Genomic DNA, 13993 nt, shown 5'->3' on the forward strand with positions numbered 1-13993 from the left:
CCTTTGATTTGGATTGAGTACAATATTAGTCCCTTTTACTGGTTGTCATGTAGCTTGTGGTCTGTTGCAGACTTTTTTCTGTGTCTGAACTCATGTGACTCCAGTTTCTTACATACATTTATGACCTCTCAGCATGTTACTTAAGAGTTATCTAGGCTGATGGAGACCTTTGCAAAAAAATTTAGATCCCTGTTTTGGTTTATACCCACAGAGTTGTTTGTTACATGAGAAGCCTCTTCTATGAGTAAACATTCTTATATGCTATGACCATGATCTAGAGGTATGTGCGCACCAGAGTTTTCTTGTCTGTTTCCCTTCCAACAGCTCCTTCTACTGAACCTCCTCCAAACTACTTTTTTAAAACCTCTTCCAATTTTAAAAAGCAGTTTAGTGGTTTGGCATGAAAGCTGCTGAAGGATTGGCTTCACTGGATGACAGCCAATATAAATTGGGTCGTCCGGTTTCATTCTGAATTGCCCCACTTTGATCATACCTCTCCTGGTAGTAGGAAGGTGGAAGCTCTCTTTTCATGCTGCAGGTTGGAGTAGGCTAGTAACCCTCATTTAGGAGGAATGATATTTCGGGTAGGAAATCCTCCTATAAAAAGAAAAAGTGTTTAATGTTAGTTTGCTGCCTCAAAGCTTCACAGGTCTTTGTTGCATCTACAGAGCTTCTATGTAAAAAAGGATTCGCTATCCTGATGCATATCAGGTACAGCTCTGCACATGTTCTGTGGAAGCCCATCTACATGGGAGCTCTGTTTGATAAGCAGCTGCTTTGTTGTCTGCTGGATTGTCTTCAAGATTATAACATAACCATTAGGTTATTTAATTTCAACAAGGGTACTTTATACTTACGGTCCTCTACACTTTCCCCCTACAAACCAGAATTTTTTAATTCTTAGAAACTAAGCACCAGCATTATAAATAGTTGTCTCAAAAGTATATTTTCAGTATGGTTGCATATATGCATACCTGAAGGCAGATCAAACAATATCTAAAATTTTAATCTTTTTTGTACTAATGACTTGTAATAGAATTATTCAGTGTACATACTGTCAATGGCAAGAAACACGTATGTATAAAGTTGATCTAATCTAAGCTTTTAGGATTAGGGAGACTACATATTGAAATGATTGCCTTTGTGCATACAACACTACAGCACAGTGCTTTCTAACATTTCAGTAAAGGTTCTTCATTTATAAAAACTATTCAGGGCTTTTGAAATATATTGTCTTTATTAGTATTGTTAAATTGTTTTTTCGATTTTGCATTTGTTTCTGTCATTTGTTTTTTAATTTTTCTGAAGGGATAGATACGATAAAGGCTTGATTTTTTTTATTGGAATGTATAAATGCATGTTTTTAGCAAAGCTGTAATTCTGCTTTCCCTTATGCACAAGTGTGAACTGTTCAAAGTGCATTTGATAACGAATTGACTGTCTGCTGTCATTTTTATTCAGCTGTTCAGTTATTTTACCTTTACAAATAATAATTTATCAGTAATTTATATAATCTGTTTTTCTATTTTATCTGCATGCTTATGATTTAACAATGATGTAATCACAATAATTTTAAAATAAGTTGTATAGTATCTCTATTTTTGTTCTAAAATAATAAAAATAAATAAAGAATTTGGTTTGCTACAGAAAATGTACCTGTTGTAAGAGAACTAAAATTGTAGTTTTTAACCTGTCATTTCAAAATGGGGAAAATTACTTTTCACATTCTATACTAGTACCAGTCACTGTTGCTACTTCTCCTAAGGAAATCAAATAAACATATAAGATGACATATAAACTAGTTGGACCTTGATGCTTTTGAGAAAGCACTCACTAGCTTACCTGGAAAATAAAACAACTTTTCTTTTCTTTTTTTTTTAACACACCAGGCTTATTTTACTGAAAATCCCTTGTAGGATCTGATGACCAAAATAGGACCTTCTCAATGAACTCTGATTTTCATTCTGCGGGACTGAAAAGTGCAAATGCCAAAGCCTCTCCAAACTGCTCTGTGCATGTGTGAAAGACACTTCTGCACACACAAGGCAGGAAGTTTGACCATTTTTCTACCCTGCCCTACAAACTTTGGGGCCCCCTGAAAGCTATTCCAGAGGGTCCACTAGCCTTTGGGTGGAGCCCTTCAGCTTGTATGGGAGCTGCCACTGGAACAGGGGAGAAGATAAGCCCCCTTAGCACAAGCAGAAGCAACCATGTGATACTTGGAATGCTGGCCAAGGTCTATAGAGGAAGTTAATCAGGTTTTGTATACATGTGGGAAGTGGGGCTTTTGAATTACTTTATGGTCATTCTAACAATTTTAAATAAGCTGAAAACTGCATTAAAATTCAGAAAAGTGCAGTTCATAAAGTGTGTTGTGTTTGGATGTTTTTGTATTATTTAAAATTAAGCATTATCTTACCTAGACAAGTGTGCTGTTATCAAAACATTTCAGTAACTATTCCAGTTGAAACAAAGAAAACCTTCACTTCTGCCTCTGCTTGTTCCTTATTTTGAATAGTGAAATGCTGATGGTGCTACTTGATGATCCAGCTTCTTCTCACATATGTGACAGTGAACTTCATAGTATCTTGTGCACAGATTCATTAGTTTGTCACACATTTGTGTAATTCTACTGAAGGGTGTACTAAATATTTAAATCACAGCATGAAACACTGACACATAAAGTACCCATTAGACCCCCCAGAAGAAAGCTGCATTTCAGGAATAGACAGCTGTCAAGTCACCAAGTGATCAGGCTGAAATGATGCCAGAAATAATTTAAATAACCATATCAGTTTTTTCAGGTTGCTTAAGTTGAATGCTTGCCCTTAACAGTCTCCTTCTCCCCCCCCCCCCCGTATTGTTTACACACACAGCTAAATTATATAGGAGTTGTAGAGTATGGGACCAAGAAAATAAAGCACAAAGAATATGCAGCTCATAACTTTGTATATTTAGACATTAACTCTGCTTTATCAAAGTAAGTTATGTTTTCCATATAAAAATAATCTCCCACTTTACAGGAATTAAATTGTCTGATCTGATAATTCATTTAAGTAATGCCCTCATCCAAAAATGTATCAAAACCACTCTGAGGCCTAATTCATACATTATCTCAGGAGTATGTATGCGGCCAAAAATAATGTCATTTGAGTTTTCATGCAGTTGCAAAGTTAAAGCGTAAATAAATAAATACCTATGTCAGTACAGCGGCAGATATTTATCATGTAATCTTCTCATCTAGAAAAGTGCTATCACAAGCTCATAAAGCTTTGGCCACAGTAAACTGACTTAACAGCAACCATCTTGCCGAAATAACATTTGAAATTAGTTTTAGAAGTATCTTACAATAGTGCAGTTAGATGGAGTATAATATAGACAGATGAGTGCAGTCCGCTCAAAGTACAAAAATATGCTGTGAAAATTTCATTCTGACAGGCTTGTCATTGACTAAAAAGCTATTTTAAAAACCCAAGGTGGATTTCTGAGAAACTGAGCACTGAACAATATTTGCAGGCCAGGGTCAATGGATGCCCCAACAAGGATTCTAGGTGGATTTGACAATGTGTTATACCTGTGATGTTATGGGAACTCCTAGGGCGATAAAAGAAGGCTGCTTCCTTACAGAAGCACCATATTGTCTATTCAGCTGCATTTACACAAGCTCAATTCTGAAGGCCCAGGTCTTTTTCCTTGTTCCTGGTATGGGCTGTGTTTGCAAGCTTCACACTTGCATCCAGGCTTTCTCCATTGGAGCCCTTGGAAGCAACTACCTGTGTGGTTTGAATACTCAGGAAAGGTTTTTAAATGATTTCCTTAACTCATTCATTGATTAGCTCGTTCTTATAAGGAAGCTGATATTGCCACAGACAACTATAGAGAGATGTAAGCACAAATACAAACACAAGACATCAGCATCAAACCATAGCTATTTTGCCCCTTTTAGTCGGCTAACAATTCCTCATTTATTAAAATGGAATCCCAATATTTATAGTTCTTGTTAGAAATAGAATATTGTCTAATAATGGCGCAAGAGGCCAGTGTTTTGCAACAGATCACACATCTTCATATATGCATGTGTGCATCATTTACCCTTTATTCTATCTGCTCCGTAGCAATGTGTAGCATGTGCTTTTTAGAATGTGCTAAGCACTGAGATGTTACTGATAAACTGAAAACTTGACATAGCACTGTCCAGTTTCTTAAACAGCTTTACTCTCAAGGTGTCACTTTTAAAAAAGAATTACAGTAGCTAATGTGATCTGTAGCCGGTGCCAACAAGCTGTCTTCTAGGGGTAGTTCTACCTATTTTTCATACTATTCACATTCTAACCTAAACCAAAGAGCTGCTGACTGCTAAGTTAATTGCTTCACGGGTAATTTGGCCAATAAACTGCTTTCCCCATTTCACAGGAATGCTCTAAATCATTAAATTGCAACATGGAATTTCCCTCAAATTATGATTGCATGGAAAGTAGAAATCAGTAGCTGGCACAGTAAAGGTCTCTCTCTAATAAAACATCTGATACTTAGAAACCTTTTCGATCCTTGTAACCAAGTAGAGAAAGCTGAACAAGTTCCACTAACTGCTTTCCCCCCAAGAGAATAAAGGGCCTGGTGGTAAACTTGTAGATTTTTTTCCAACGAGGATAATATTGGTGCAACTGATAATAGTGGTAGAATAGTGATAAGAACGTGATACTTGTTGCTATTTGTGGGGAAGGCTATGTGGTTCTGTTTTAAGAGCAGTAAAGGGGTACTTCATATGCTGTCTTTATTAGGCTGTGGCTGGTGACAAGTTTTGAAAGGCACCTTAATTTTCCAGAGTAGTAGCCAACAAAGTCCCATTAGCACAAGGATTTCCATCTGCCCAGAGAGACTTGCTCTCCCCACAACACACCCCAAATCTGCTCTATAGAGTTGGGGGAAACTTCTAGAACAGGTTGCGGGTGTGAGGAGGGGGGGGAAATCTTGTTGCTCTGGCAGGGGTCTTTGTGCTATAGGACAACTTACTCTTTCCCAGATGGTGCGCTGTATCTAATTCTGATCTGTTCTTTAAGTTGGTAGATCTGAGCCAACTTCCTTTCAACAGAGACTGTTTGGGCTTTTTATAGAGACTAGGAAAACACTTTCCTTCACTGAAGTACCTTCTCCAGTTGTCTTTGTCCAGTTGTACACATGTGTGTCATAAGAAAGTCTCTCACACACTCACCTGCACCTATTGCCAGCATACAAGGGATGAATCCTACCCAGATGATTACCTTAGCTTTCTATTTTTTGTGAGATAGCCTTAAGTACCAAAAAGCCATCAAGCTGAAAAAGGCAGAGCATGGTCTTCGTGTGAGGACATTTCTGTAGCAATTTTACTATGTAATGCAAGCTTAACCGAATGTTGTAGTAAAAATCCTAGAGCAAACTGTTGCTCCAAGGCTACATAGGAAACAAGCCTACATGGGATGGTAATGGCAGTTAATTCAATACAGTGGTACCTCGGGTTACATACGCTTCAGGTTACAGACTCCGCTAACCAAGAAATAGTACCTCGGGTTAAGAACTTTGCTTCAGGATAAGAACAGAAATCGTGCTCTGGCAGCAGCGGGAGGCCCCATTAGCTAAAGTGGTGCTTCAGGTTAAAAACAGTTTCAGGTTAAGAACAGGCCTCCGGAATGAATTAAGTACTTAACCCGAGGTACCACTGCACAATAGTGAAGTGGCACAGGTGAGGCTATGTTGCTCTCGGCTTCCCAATGCCAGTTGATGAGAGGGGCAGGACAGCAGTGAGCCTACAGCATACCAAGCTCCCCATTCCCTTGCCCCTCCTCTCTTGGTAACTGGCAGTGATGTGCAGCATTGGGAAGCCAGGAGAGCAATGCAGCCTCACCCACACCCCTGGCCACAGCTGATTCAGCTGCTGCTATTATTTAGTAATGAAAGTACAGAGGAAAGCTGTAGTAAAATTTATGCAGGCAACTGAGTTGTTGGGAGGAAGATGCTCACAAAAGTGAATTGCTAAGCCCAGGGGTTGCTTTCTTTCTCCTGAGTCTTTGACTCAACAGCTTGCATTGGTTGTAATGCCATCTTTGTAAAATAGAGGTGGTTAATTCACTGGGCTTGTTCTAGGCATGTAAAGGGATAGAGAACATTTTCCTCTATGCACATACATATGGGTTGTGTTTGTTTTTTTAAAAAAAATCAGGCAGTTTTCTATGGATTCCAGAAATGACTTTTGCGCCTTTTGATTTGAATTTCATAGTCATAAAATAAGAGCATTACATATAAACAATGTTATGAAAAAGCACTGTAATTCTCTGTTCTTTTCCCTCAGAAATGCCTCCAAAACTTAAGAAAAAAGGACATTCTGGACGAGAACAGAAGAAGGTACATTGTTGTATAGGGGAAGATACTTTAATGTTTCTCTGCTTGACATTATGTTAAATTATCACAAAGAAGCTCATTCCACGTCCAAGAGAATGGGCAAAGCTTTTATCATCTCAGCTCCCTAGACCTGTCTCACATGGGAAGGCAATACAGGATATGGAATCCTGCAATACAGAATATGGAGCCAGTAAGATTCATTCGTCTAGGCCCCTAGCATTAATCAAGGTTTGGAGTTTGTGAAAGATAGGGTCCAGAATGGACAAGGAATTATCACTGGGTCCAGCTCTCAGGTTTCCTCAGAGGCTTAATATTTTTTCCCAGTTGAAGAAGTAAGTGTTTGATGATTGAGGAAGTACAGCTCAAACAAGAGAGGCTGTTATAAAAGATTTTTAAATTGCCTTTTGAAGAATTTTTTACTGAAATTCTTAGTATTTCCGTTACATAAGTACAGTTTGGGAGCAAGAAGCTAAGCATTGAACTTACCTTGCTCTTTGCGCAGTGCTATCTTTCCTGGCAGAATACTTCTATAAATTTGCTGATTGCTGACGCTAGCATTGAGTATGGGGCTGGGGCAACACTAAACTTCAAAAAAATACAGTGGGTTTTGTTTTTTTCTAAAAGAGTACTTTATTTGGTTGCATATTTTTCTTCCTAAGGCTCTGTGGTCTGCTATACTCTTATTAAGGTACACACTTCGCACAAGTGCATGTACGAAGTTTCAGCAACCAGTTTTTGTAAAAGCAAGCAACTTCGGGAGAAGATGTTTTTATGTGTATAATTGTCATGGGAAAGCTAACACATTTCCCACAGTTTTTCCACTGCAGCTCCTCTTCTCCACGCTGTTTTTCTCCATCCTAGCGATTCAGTTGAGTGACTGCTGGGAAGGAGAAACTAGGGACAGGGCGGTCTAACGAAAGGGGTAGCACTCCCTCCCCGTTGTTTCCCATGCAGAAACTTGATTGTATACTCTGTTTCTTTCCTGCAGCATCACCATCACCACCATCAGCAGACGCAGCAGCAGCAGCAACAGCCACAGTTGCAACCACAGCAGCTGCCCCCACCACCTCCTTCAGTCCCTCAACAAGCAGCCCCTCCAGTCAAATCCTCTCCTCCAGCTTTTGTCCCAGTGCAGATCCCAGTTATGGAGCATCCGCTCCCAGGGAATATGTTTGACACTATTTCACATTTCACTCAACCGATTATACACCTTCCTCAGCCAGAAATGCCGCCCCATCTCCCTCAGCAGCCTGAGCACAGCACTCCTCCTCACTTGAATCAGCATACAGTAGTTTCTCCTCCAGGTGAGTGCTGTTTCTTGGATGTATAACAATGTGCACTGTAGTTTTTTAAGTTCCTCATAGGACATTATGGACATTTGAGCAATATTGCAGCCCAAGGCAGTACAAATCAAGGGGAAGTTTCTCTTGAAATCAGAGGGCTATTTTAGACATAACGTTCCTAGTTTGCTAAACCATGGGGTTGTATCCAGTGAAATCATTCAGTACATTTCCGAGCACAATTCAGAGTATTGGTGCTGACCTTTAAAGCCCTAAAAATGGCCTTGGCCCAGAATACCTGAGTAGCGTCTCCACCCGCATTGTTCAGCCCGGACACTGAGGTCCAGCTCCGAGGGCCTTCTCGGTAGTGGCGCCCACCCTGTGAAATGCCCTCCCTTATGATGTCAAGGAGATAAATAATTACACAAATTTTAGAAGACATCTGAAGGCATCCCTGTATCAGGAGTTTTTAGCACTTGTTTTTAGATATGCTGTAAGCCACCCAGAGTGTGTGTGATCAGTGTGTAAAGGGGAGGAGGCATGGGATGGGGAATGTCATTCAGCCTCAGTTCTTGTTCCCAGCTTGCTAAACTGTGGTTTAGAAAGACTTGAACAGTGTATCAACACCGGGCCATAGTTGAAGAGTCAGGGTTTTGAGTTTAGAGAGCTGGTTTTCTATGCCATAATGTGCAGGATCCTTTCTCAGTTGATCTCTTTTACACAGAAAAAGTTGTGTGGGTCTTTTTTGTGTGTGGTGGTGGTAAAAAAAAAAAGGTGATCTTCCACCTGAAACCTGTAGTAGTAGAATCCATTCTACTGTATCAGAGCTCAGCAACCTTATTCCCATTCAGCTGCATGCATAGACCTGACCTTAATCTGTGAGAATAATACAACTGTTTTCCGTGTCACAGTTTTGACGTAATGTCTTCCTGCTTTCTCTTCCGCAGCTTTGCACAATGCTCTGCCTCAGCAACCCTCAAGACCTAGTAATCGAGCTGCAGCACTCCCCCCTAAACCTGCTCGGCCTCCCGCAGTGTCACCAGCTCTTAACCAGCAACCCATGCTTCCGCAGCCCCCACTTCCCCAGCCTCCCCAGGAGCTTTTAGAGGATGAAGAACCTCCTGCTCCCCACCACAACCTGCTGAGTAGTAGCCAGATGCAGCTGTACATTCAGCAGCTGCAGAAAGTGCAGCCACAGACTTCTCTCCTCCCTTCAGTGAAGGTCCAGTCGCAGCCTCCGCCATCCCTGCAACCTCCCCCTCATGCTCCAGTGCAACAGATGCAGCATCAGCCACAGCAGAGGCCAGTACATATGCAACCAATGCAGTTCCCTCCCCATATCCCTCAGCCTCAGCCACCTCCGCAGCAGCACCTACTCCCACAGCAGCAACAGCCGCCGCCGCCACAGCCGTCAAAACCCCAGCAAGTCATCCAACACCACCCTTCGCCGCGACATCACAAGCCAGATCCCTATTCAGCTGGTGAGTAATCTAACGTGAATATAATAAACACTTGAAATGTACCGGGGTGGGGGGGCGTGAATTGCTTTGCTTCCAAAATCTTCCACGCTTTACTGATGTTATTTATGATAAAATCAATGGAGGCTATCACACTACTTAAAAGTCATGAATTGAAGAGAACACAAGGAAGGAAAAGGGGGTTTTCTCCAATATGTTTTGTTTGACAGTATCTCCAATATATTTTTGTTTGACAACGTTATACTATTGTATCCATTTAGTAATAACAGTTTCATATTGACAAAACATTGACTCTTCAGTAGCCAACAGTTTTTCCTTTGCATCTGTACTCTGTTCAATTAGTGCCATGCATAGTGTTTCTTTTCAGAATGCCACTTGCTCATTTAATACCTCCCCTAGACGTCAGTTGCCCTTGCTTAAAAGACAATAATATTATAAGGTGAAGCAATCCATTGTCTTAGATTATCTGAGCTATTAGGTAAAATGCATTTGACTCAGGTTTTCTATTTTTGGATTCAAAAATCCCATGTGTCCTGCTGCATCATTCTGTATTCATATCTCATACATACATATTATGTTATGATCAGTGTTAGAAACTAAGATATGAAAGCTAGGAGCTAAATGGCACCTTAAACATAGGTTATGGCGCAACAACAGAATGTCTAGGCACACTTTTTTATAACAAGAATACAAAGATGAAAATGAATGAACTTCAGCTAAAATATTATGTTCCTTCCCCTGCGCACCCCCCTAATATTCTTAAGAGGGTCTCTTCTCCAGTCTTCTGAGAGTAGCTGGAAGTGGGGAGGCAGAAAAAGGTCCTCCTTTCCTTCCATTCTGCCATTTTAATCTGAAATCTTAGGTGCAGTACTGTGCCCAAAGCTCAGAAACTGCTCAAACTGCTCATACTAAGGAAATTCCCTGTCACAAAATATGCCTAGCCTAGAACAATTGGAGTTTCGAACACTGGTTATGATATCTCAAAAGGACTAATATCGTGTAAAAGGTGCCCCATCTGTAATTAACCAAAAGAGTCTGCTGCTGAATGATGACAACTTGGAAAAAATATAGCACTTTAATCATTGTTCCTGCAGGCACTGTAGGAACAAAAGTTAGGGTGCTATAATGTGCTCACTGTAGGACAGAAGAGCCAAAAAATGTTTTCACAGTCACAGTGCTGGATTTCTTAATAGGTCATGAGGCATAGTGAAGTGTTTTGTCTGGTCTTCACTTCTTCCTCTTCATGGCTAACATTCATTGAGCACTTATGTACTGTATATAATATTAACTCTTCCTAAGGAGCTTGCAGTATACAATAAACAGACAAAACTGAGATGGAAGAAGGGTAAAGTCAAGTATTAACTCATTTGTAGTTTGGATGGGAAAGGACAGAGTCACATAGTGATGGAGGACTAGGTAAGTGAAGTCTGGGTGGCTTTGCAAAGGCTTTGCAAAAATAAAATAGTTTTGAACAGGGGTCGGCAACGTTTTTTGAGGCCAGGCTGGTCCACTCCCCGGCAGACCTCTCAGTGGGCCAGGGCGTGCACACCTGTGTGTGTGCTCAAGCTATTTCCAGTGCTCCTCCGTCCTGGAAGTGCACCGGAAATGGCATGTATGCACACATATGGGTGCTCCTCCAGGTGAGGACACACTATTTCTGGCGCACTTCTGGGATGGAGGAGCCCCTGTGTGCATGCGCACACACTATTTCTGGCACTTTTCCGGAAGTTGGTCTCCAAGGTAAAAAAATGGCATCGCAGGCAGGAGGGGAGCACAGAATCCCCACGCTGATCCACGGAACGGCTGTGGGCCAGTTCCAGGAAGCTCATGGGCTGGAACCTGCCCATGGGCCTCAGGTTGTCGACCTCTGGTCTTGAAGAACAATTGAAAGGCATCAAGGAAGTTAACTTAATTGATTGACAAATACTGATCAAGGCATAGGTAGCATGCAGAAGTCACTGACAGGAACTGAGGGGGGGTGAGAGTGGAAATAGGGAACTTTAAAAGTGAAAAATGGCATTTTGAAGCTTTTGTGAAACATATTCAGAATCCACATACATAGGTTATGGCTAGACACATAATGGTGCAGACAATGAAAGATCAACCTCTAGTTTGCACATTGCTTCATTGGGCTGATTCCTGCAAGGGTATGCAGCAAGACACACCCATTCTCCATTCATTTATGAGCATATGATAATCTGAACATGCTTGAGAAACATTAGAGGGCAAAAATGCTTTTGATGAGCCCATATTTGGTAAATAGCTAATAATTTAGTAAAGGCATTCTCCAACCCCAGTTGTAACACGTTCTGGTCAGAACTTCTACTGCAGATCATTGGCCCATTATTTCAGAACTTTCGGTTAATGGCTCTGACTGAACTGTGATAAGAAGCTGACGGACTGGTGCTGAATTGTTACAGGTCATTTGAGAGAAGCACCTTCTCCTCTCATGATGCATTCCCCACAGATGCCACAGTTCCAGGGGCTGCAACATCAGTCTCCACCGCAACCAAATGTCCAGCCAAAAAAACAGGTAAAGACATAGTGTGAATGTAAAGGACTTTCCAGAATTCAGTTTGCACATGAACCTTGTAAACATTATCAAGGTGAGAAAACAGGTATTTGCCAAACACTTGTAGTGCAAGATGGGGTGGGCTTACACAGGGAAAGCTACGTTGGGAAATTGTGATTGACATGTGTTTGTCCTGCTGTGACAGGAACTGAGAGCTGCATCTGTGGTTCAGTCACAACCTATGGTAAAAGAAGAAAAGATGCAATCCCCAGTCATCCGAAATGAGACTTTCAGCCCAGCCTTGCGGCAGGATACTCCCAAACACCCAGAGAGCATCAAGCCACCTACACATATCCAACAACGTGAGTGACAATTGAAATCTGTTTGTCTAGTGTGATGTTTCATTGTAGATTTGTCCACGGGAAAGAGGAAAGGCTAAATTTCTCATATTGATGCATGATCAATCCTATAATGCCGACAAACAGGAACAGGTTTTTACAGTGATTATTGTTGTTTCAGGAACAGAGATGAAGCCAGTGGACAGTGGGCGGCCTGTTATAAGACCCCCAGAGCAAAATCCACCACCTGGAGTCCAGGAGAAAGAGAGACTGAAGCAGGAACCAAAAACACCAGTTGCCCCTAAAAAGGTAACAGTCCCATTATCAGCAAGTGTCTCTAAAAGTGAATCAAGAGTATTATAACTATCCTTGGAAAATGTGATTTTAGCAATCTGGACTGAATTGCTTACACTCCCGCTAGGCATTGTTTCTTAGTGGAACAGAGAATTATAGTTATAAGCTGTAATGTACTTTTTCCTCCTCAGGATTTGAAATTAAAGAATATGGGCTCCTGGGCAAGCTTAGTGCAGAAGCACCCCACTGCACCATCCTCTACAGTGAAATCCAGCAGCGACAGCTTTGAGCACTTCAAGAGGGCAGCCCGGGAAAAGGAGGAGCGTGAGAAGGCTTTGAAGGCTCAGGCAGAACAAGCAGAAAAGGAGAAGGAGCGGCAGAGACGGGAGCAAGAGAGAATGAGGTGAGAGGAGCCTGTACTGCTAACCCATTCACCCTGCAAGTAAGGAGCAAGCACATGCTTCATTGTGTTCATATAATTTTATGATCATAGGTGCTGTAATTTGGCATAGGTGTGCTAGGACTTGTTTTTGCTATGCCAGCCTGCTGTTAGGTAGGTTGAAGTCAAGCTATAGCAGAAATCCTATACCCCCATTGTTTTGTATTTTCATAGTTAACAAGCTGTCGAGCAGTGCCTTCAAATCAGCATGTTATTCCTGGACGCTGTTAGTACCTTCCCAGGTGCTAAGGAAAAGATGCAAAGAGTAGCCTATGGTTTTAATGGTACTTTTGGTCTTGGGCAGGAGTCGTGAAGAGGAGGATACTCTGGAGCAAGCTCGTCGAGTTCATGAAGAAGTCCGACGGCGCCAGGAGCAGCCACCACAGCATCATCAACCACCACCACCACCGCAGCAGCAGCAACAGCAGCAGCAGGTGTCAGCAGCAGCCTCTGCTCCCCAAGCACAGAGCTCTCAGCCGCAGGCTTCTCAGTCCATGCTGGACCAACAGAGAGAGATGCTCAGAAAACGAGAGCAGGAACGAAGGCGTAGGGAGGCAGTAAGTGAGGGAGAAAGGGATTATTGGGGTTTGAATGAGGAGCTATTTCGACAACAAGCTAAACAACAGAGGCTCACTTTGCTGGTATAATTTTTAATTTGCTCACTGCGTGCCAGAGATCCTCAGTCTTTTTCACAGGATTCTCACGTTAAGCCTACAATCCCGTGTACATGTACCTATGTGTTAAGTCCCACTGAGTTGTGGAACTTCTGAGTAAAGTAAATATGTTTAGGGTTGTGATTGTAAATCAGTAATTAAATTATGAAACAGAAAATGTTTGGATCCTAAAAAAGATTGAAGAAAGTTGAATATTATTTCCTTTAGGCAAAGAAAACATTGTGAAACAGAATGGGGGCGGTGTCCCTCCTAGAAATAGTTAAGTTCCATATTCATTGACAAAGCTCTCAGATTTCCCTCTCTCTAAATTTCTAACTTTTTCTTTTCTCTGTTTCTTACTGACCTTCTTTTTAATATAACCTTTTCATGGAAGTTCCCAGAATCTGCATTCTACAAGTGTACAGATACTGTCCACACATGGTCATTGCTCCATGTGCACATAATGCTAAGTCATGGTTTGTAGTAATGGCTTCAACAGATGCTGAGTTACCTCTCAGATGAACAAACAAGACATGTCTTGTTTCTTTAAAGCTTGGTTTATTTCCTAAACGCCACTCTTGCCTTGTGCCTTTGTAGCTTGATGAGCATCTGGAGTGCAGTGGC

General features: G+C 41.5%; 1 protein-coding gene and 1 long non-coding RNA gene across 12 annotated transcripts in view; one reads left to right on the forward strand and one right to left on the reverse strand.

Moving 5' to 3' along the window:
• The window catches only part of BRD4 (bromodomain containing 4), a 71235-nt gene that overhangs the window by 51541 nt on the left and 5701 nt on the right, over positions 1-13993 (forward strand). For all 9 annotated transcript variants that reach the window (XM_083726019.1, XM_083726025.1, XM_083726024.1 and 6 more), the window contains exons 13-20: positions 6326-6378; positions 7364-7679; positions 8603-9136; positions 11554-11666; positions 11851-12007; positions 12165-12292; positions 12469-12680; positions 13021-13273. In XM_083726019.1, the coding sequence (XP_083582145.1) occupies positions 6326-6378; positions 7364-7679; positions 8603-9136; positions 11554-11666; positions 11851-12007; positions 12165-12292; positions 12469-12680; positions 13021-13273 (1766 nt within the window). The remainder of the gene's footprint in view (positions 1-6325; positions 6379-7363; positions 7680-8602; positions 9137-11553; positions 11667-11850; positions 12008-12164; positions 12293-12468; positions 12681-13020; positions 13274-13993) is intronic.
• Positions 1-13993, reverse strand: part of LOC310838559 — a 36855-nt gene that overhangs the window by 9778 nt on the left and 13084 nt on the right. The window contains exon 3 of one of the 3 annotated variants that reach the window (XR_014561037.1): positions 494-597. The exons of the other annotated variants lie outside the window; for them this stretch is intronic. This is a non-coding gene — a long non-coding RNA (uncharacterized lncRNA). The remainder of the gene's footprint in view (positions 1-493; positions 598-13993) is intronic. 3 annotated transcript variants of the gene reach the window in all.

This window comes from Podarcis gaigeae, assembly GCF_964106915.1.
Source record: "Podarcis gaigeae genome assembly, chromosome: 2".
NCBI classification, from domain to species: domain Eukaryota; kingdom Metazoa; phylum Chordata; class Lepidosauria; order Squamata; family Lacertidae; genus Podarcis; species Podarcis gaigeae.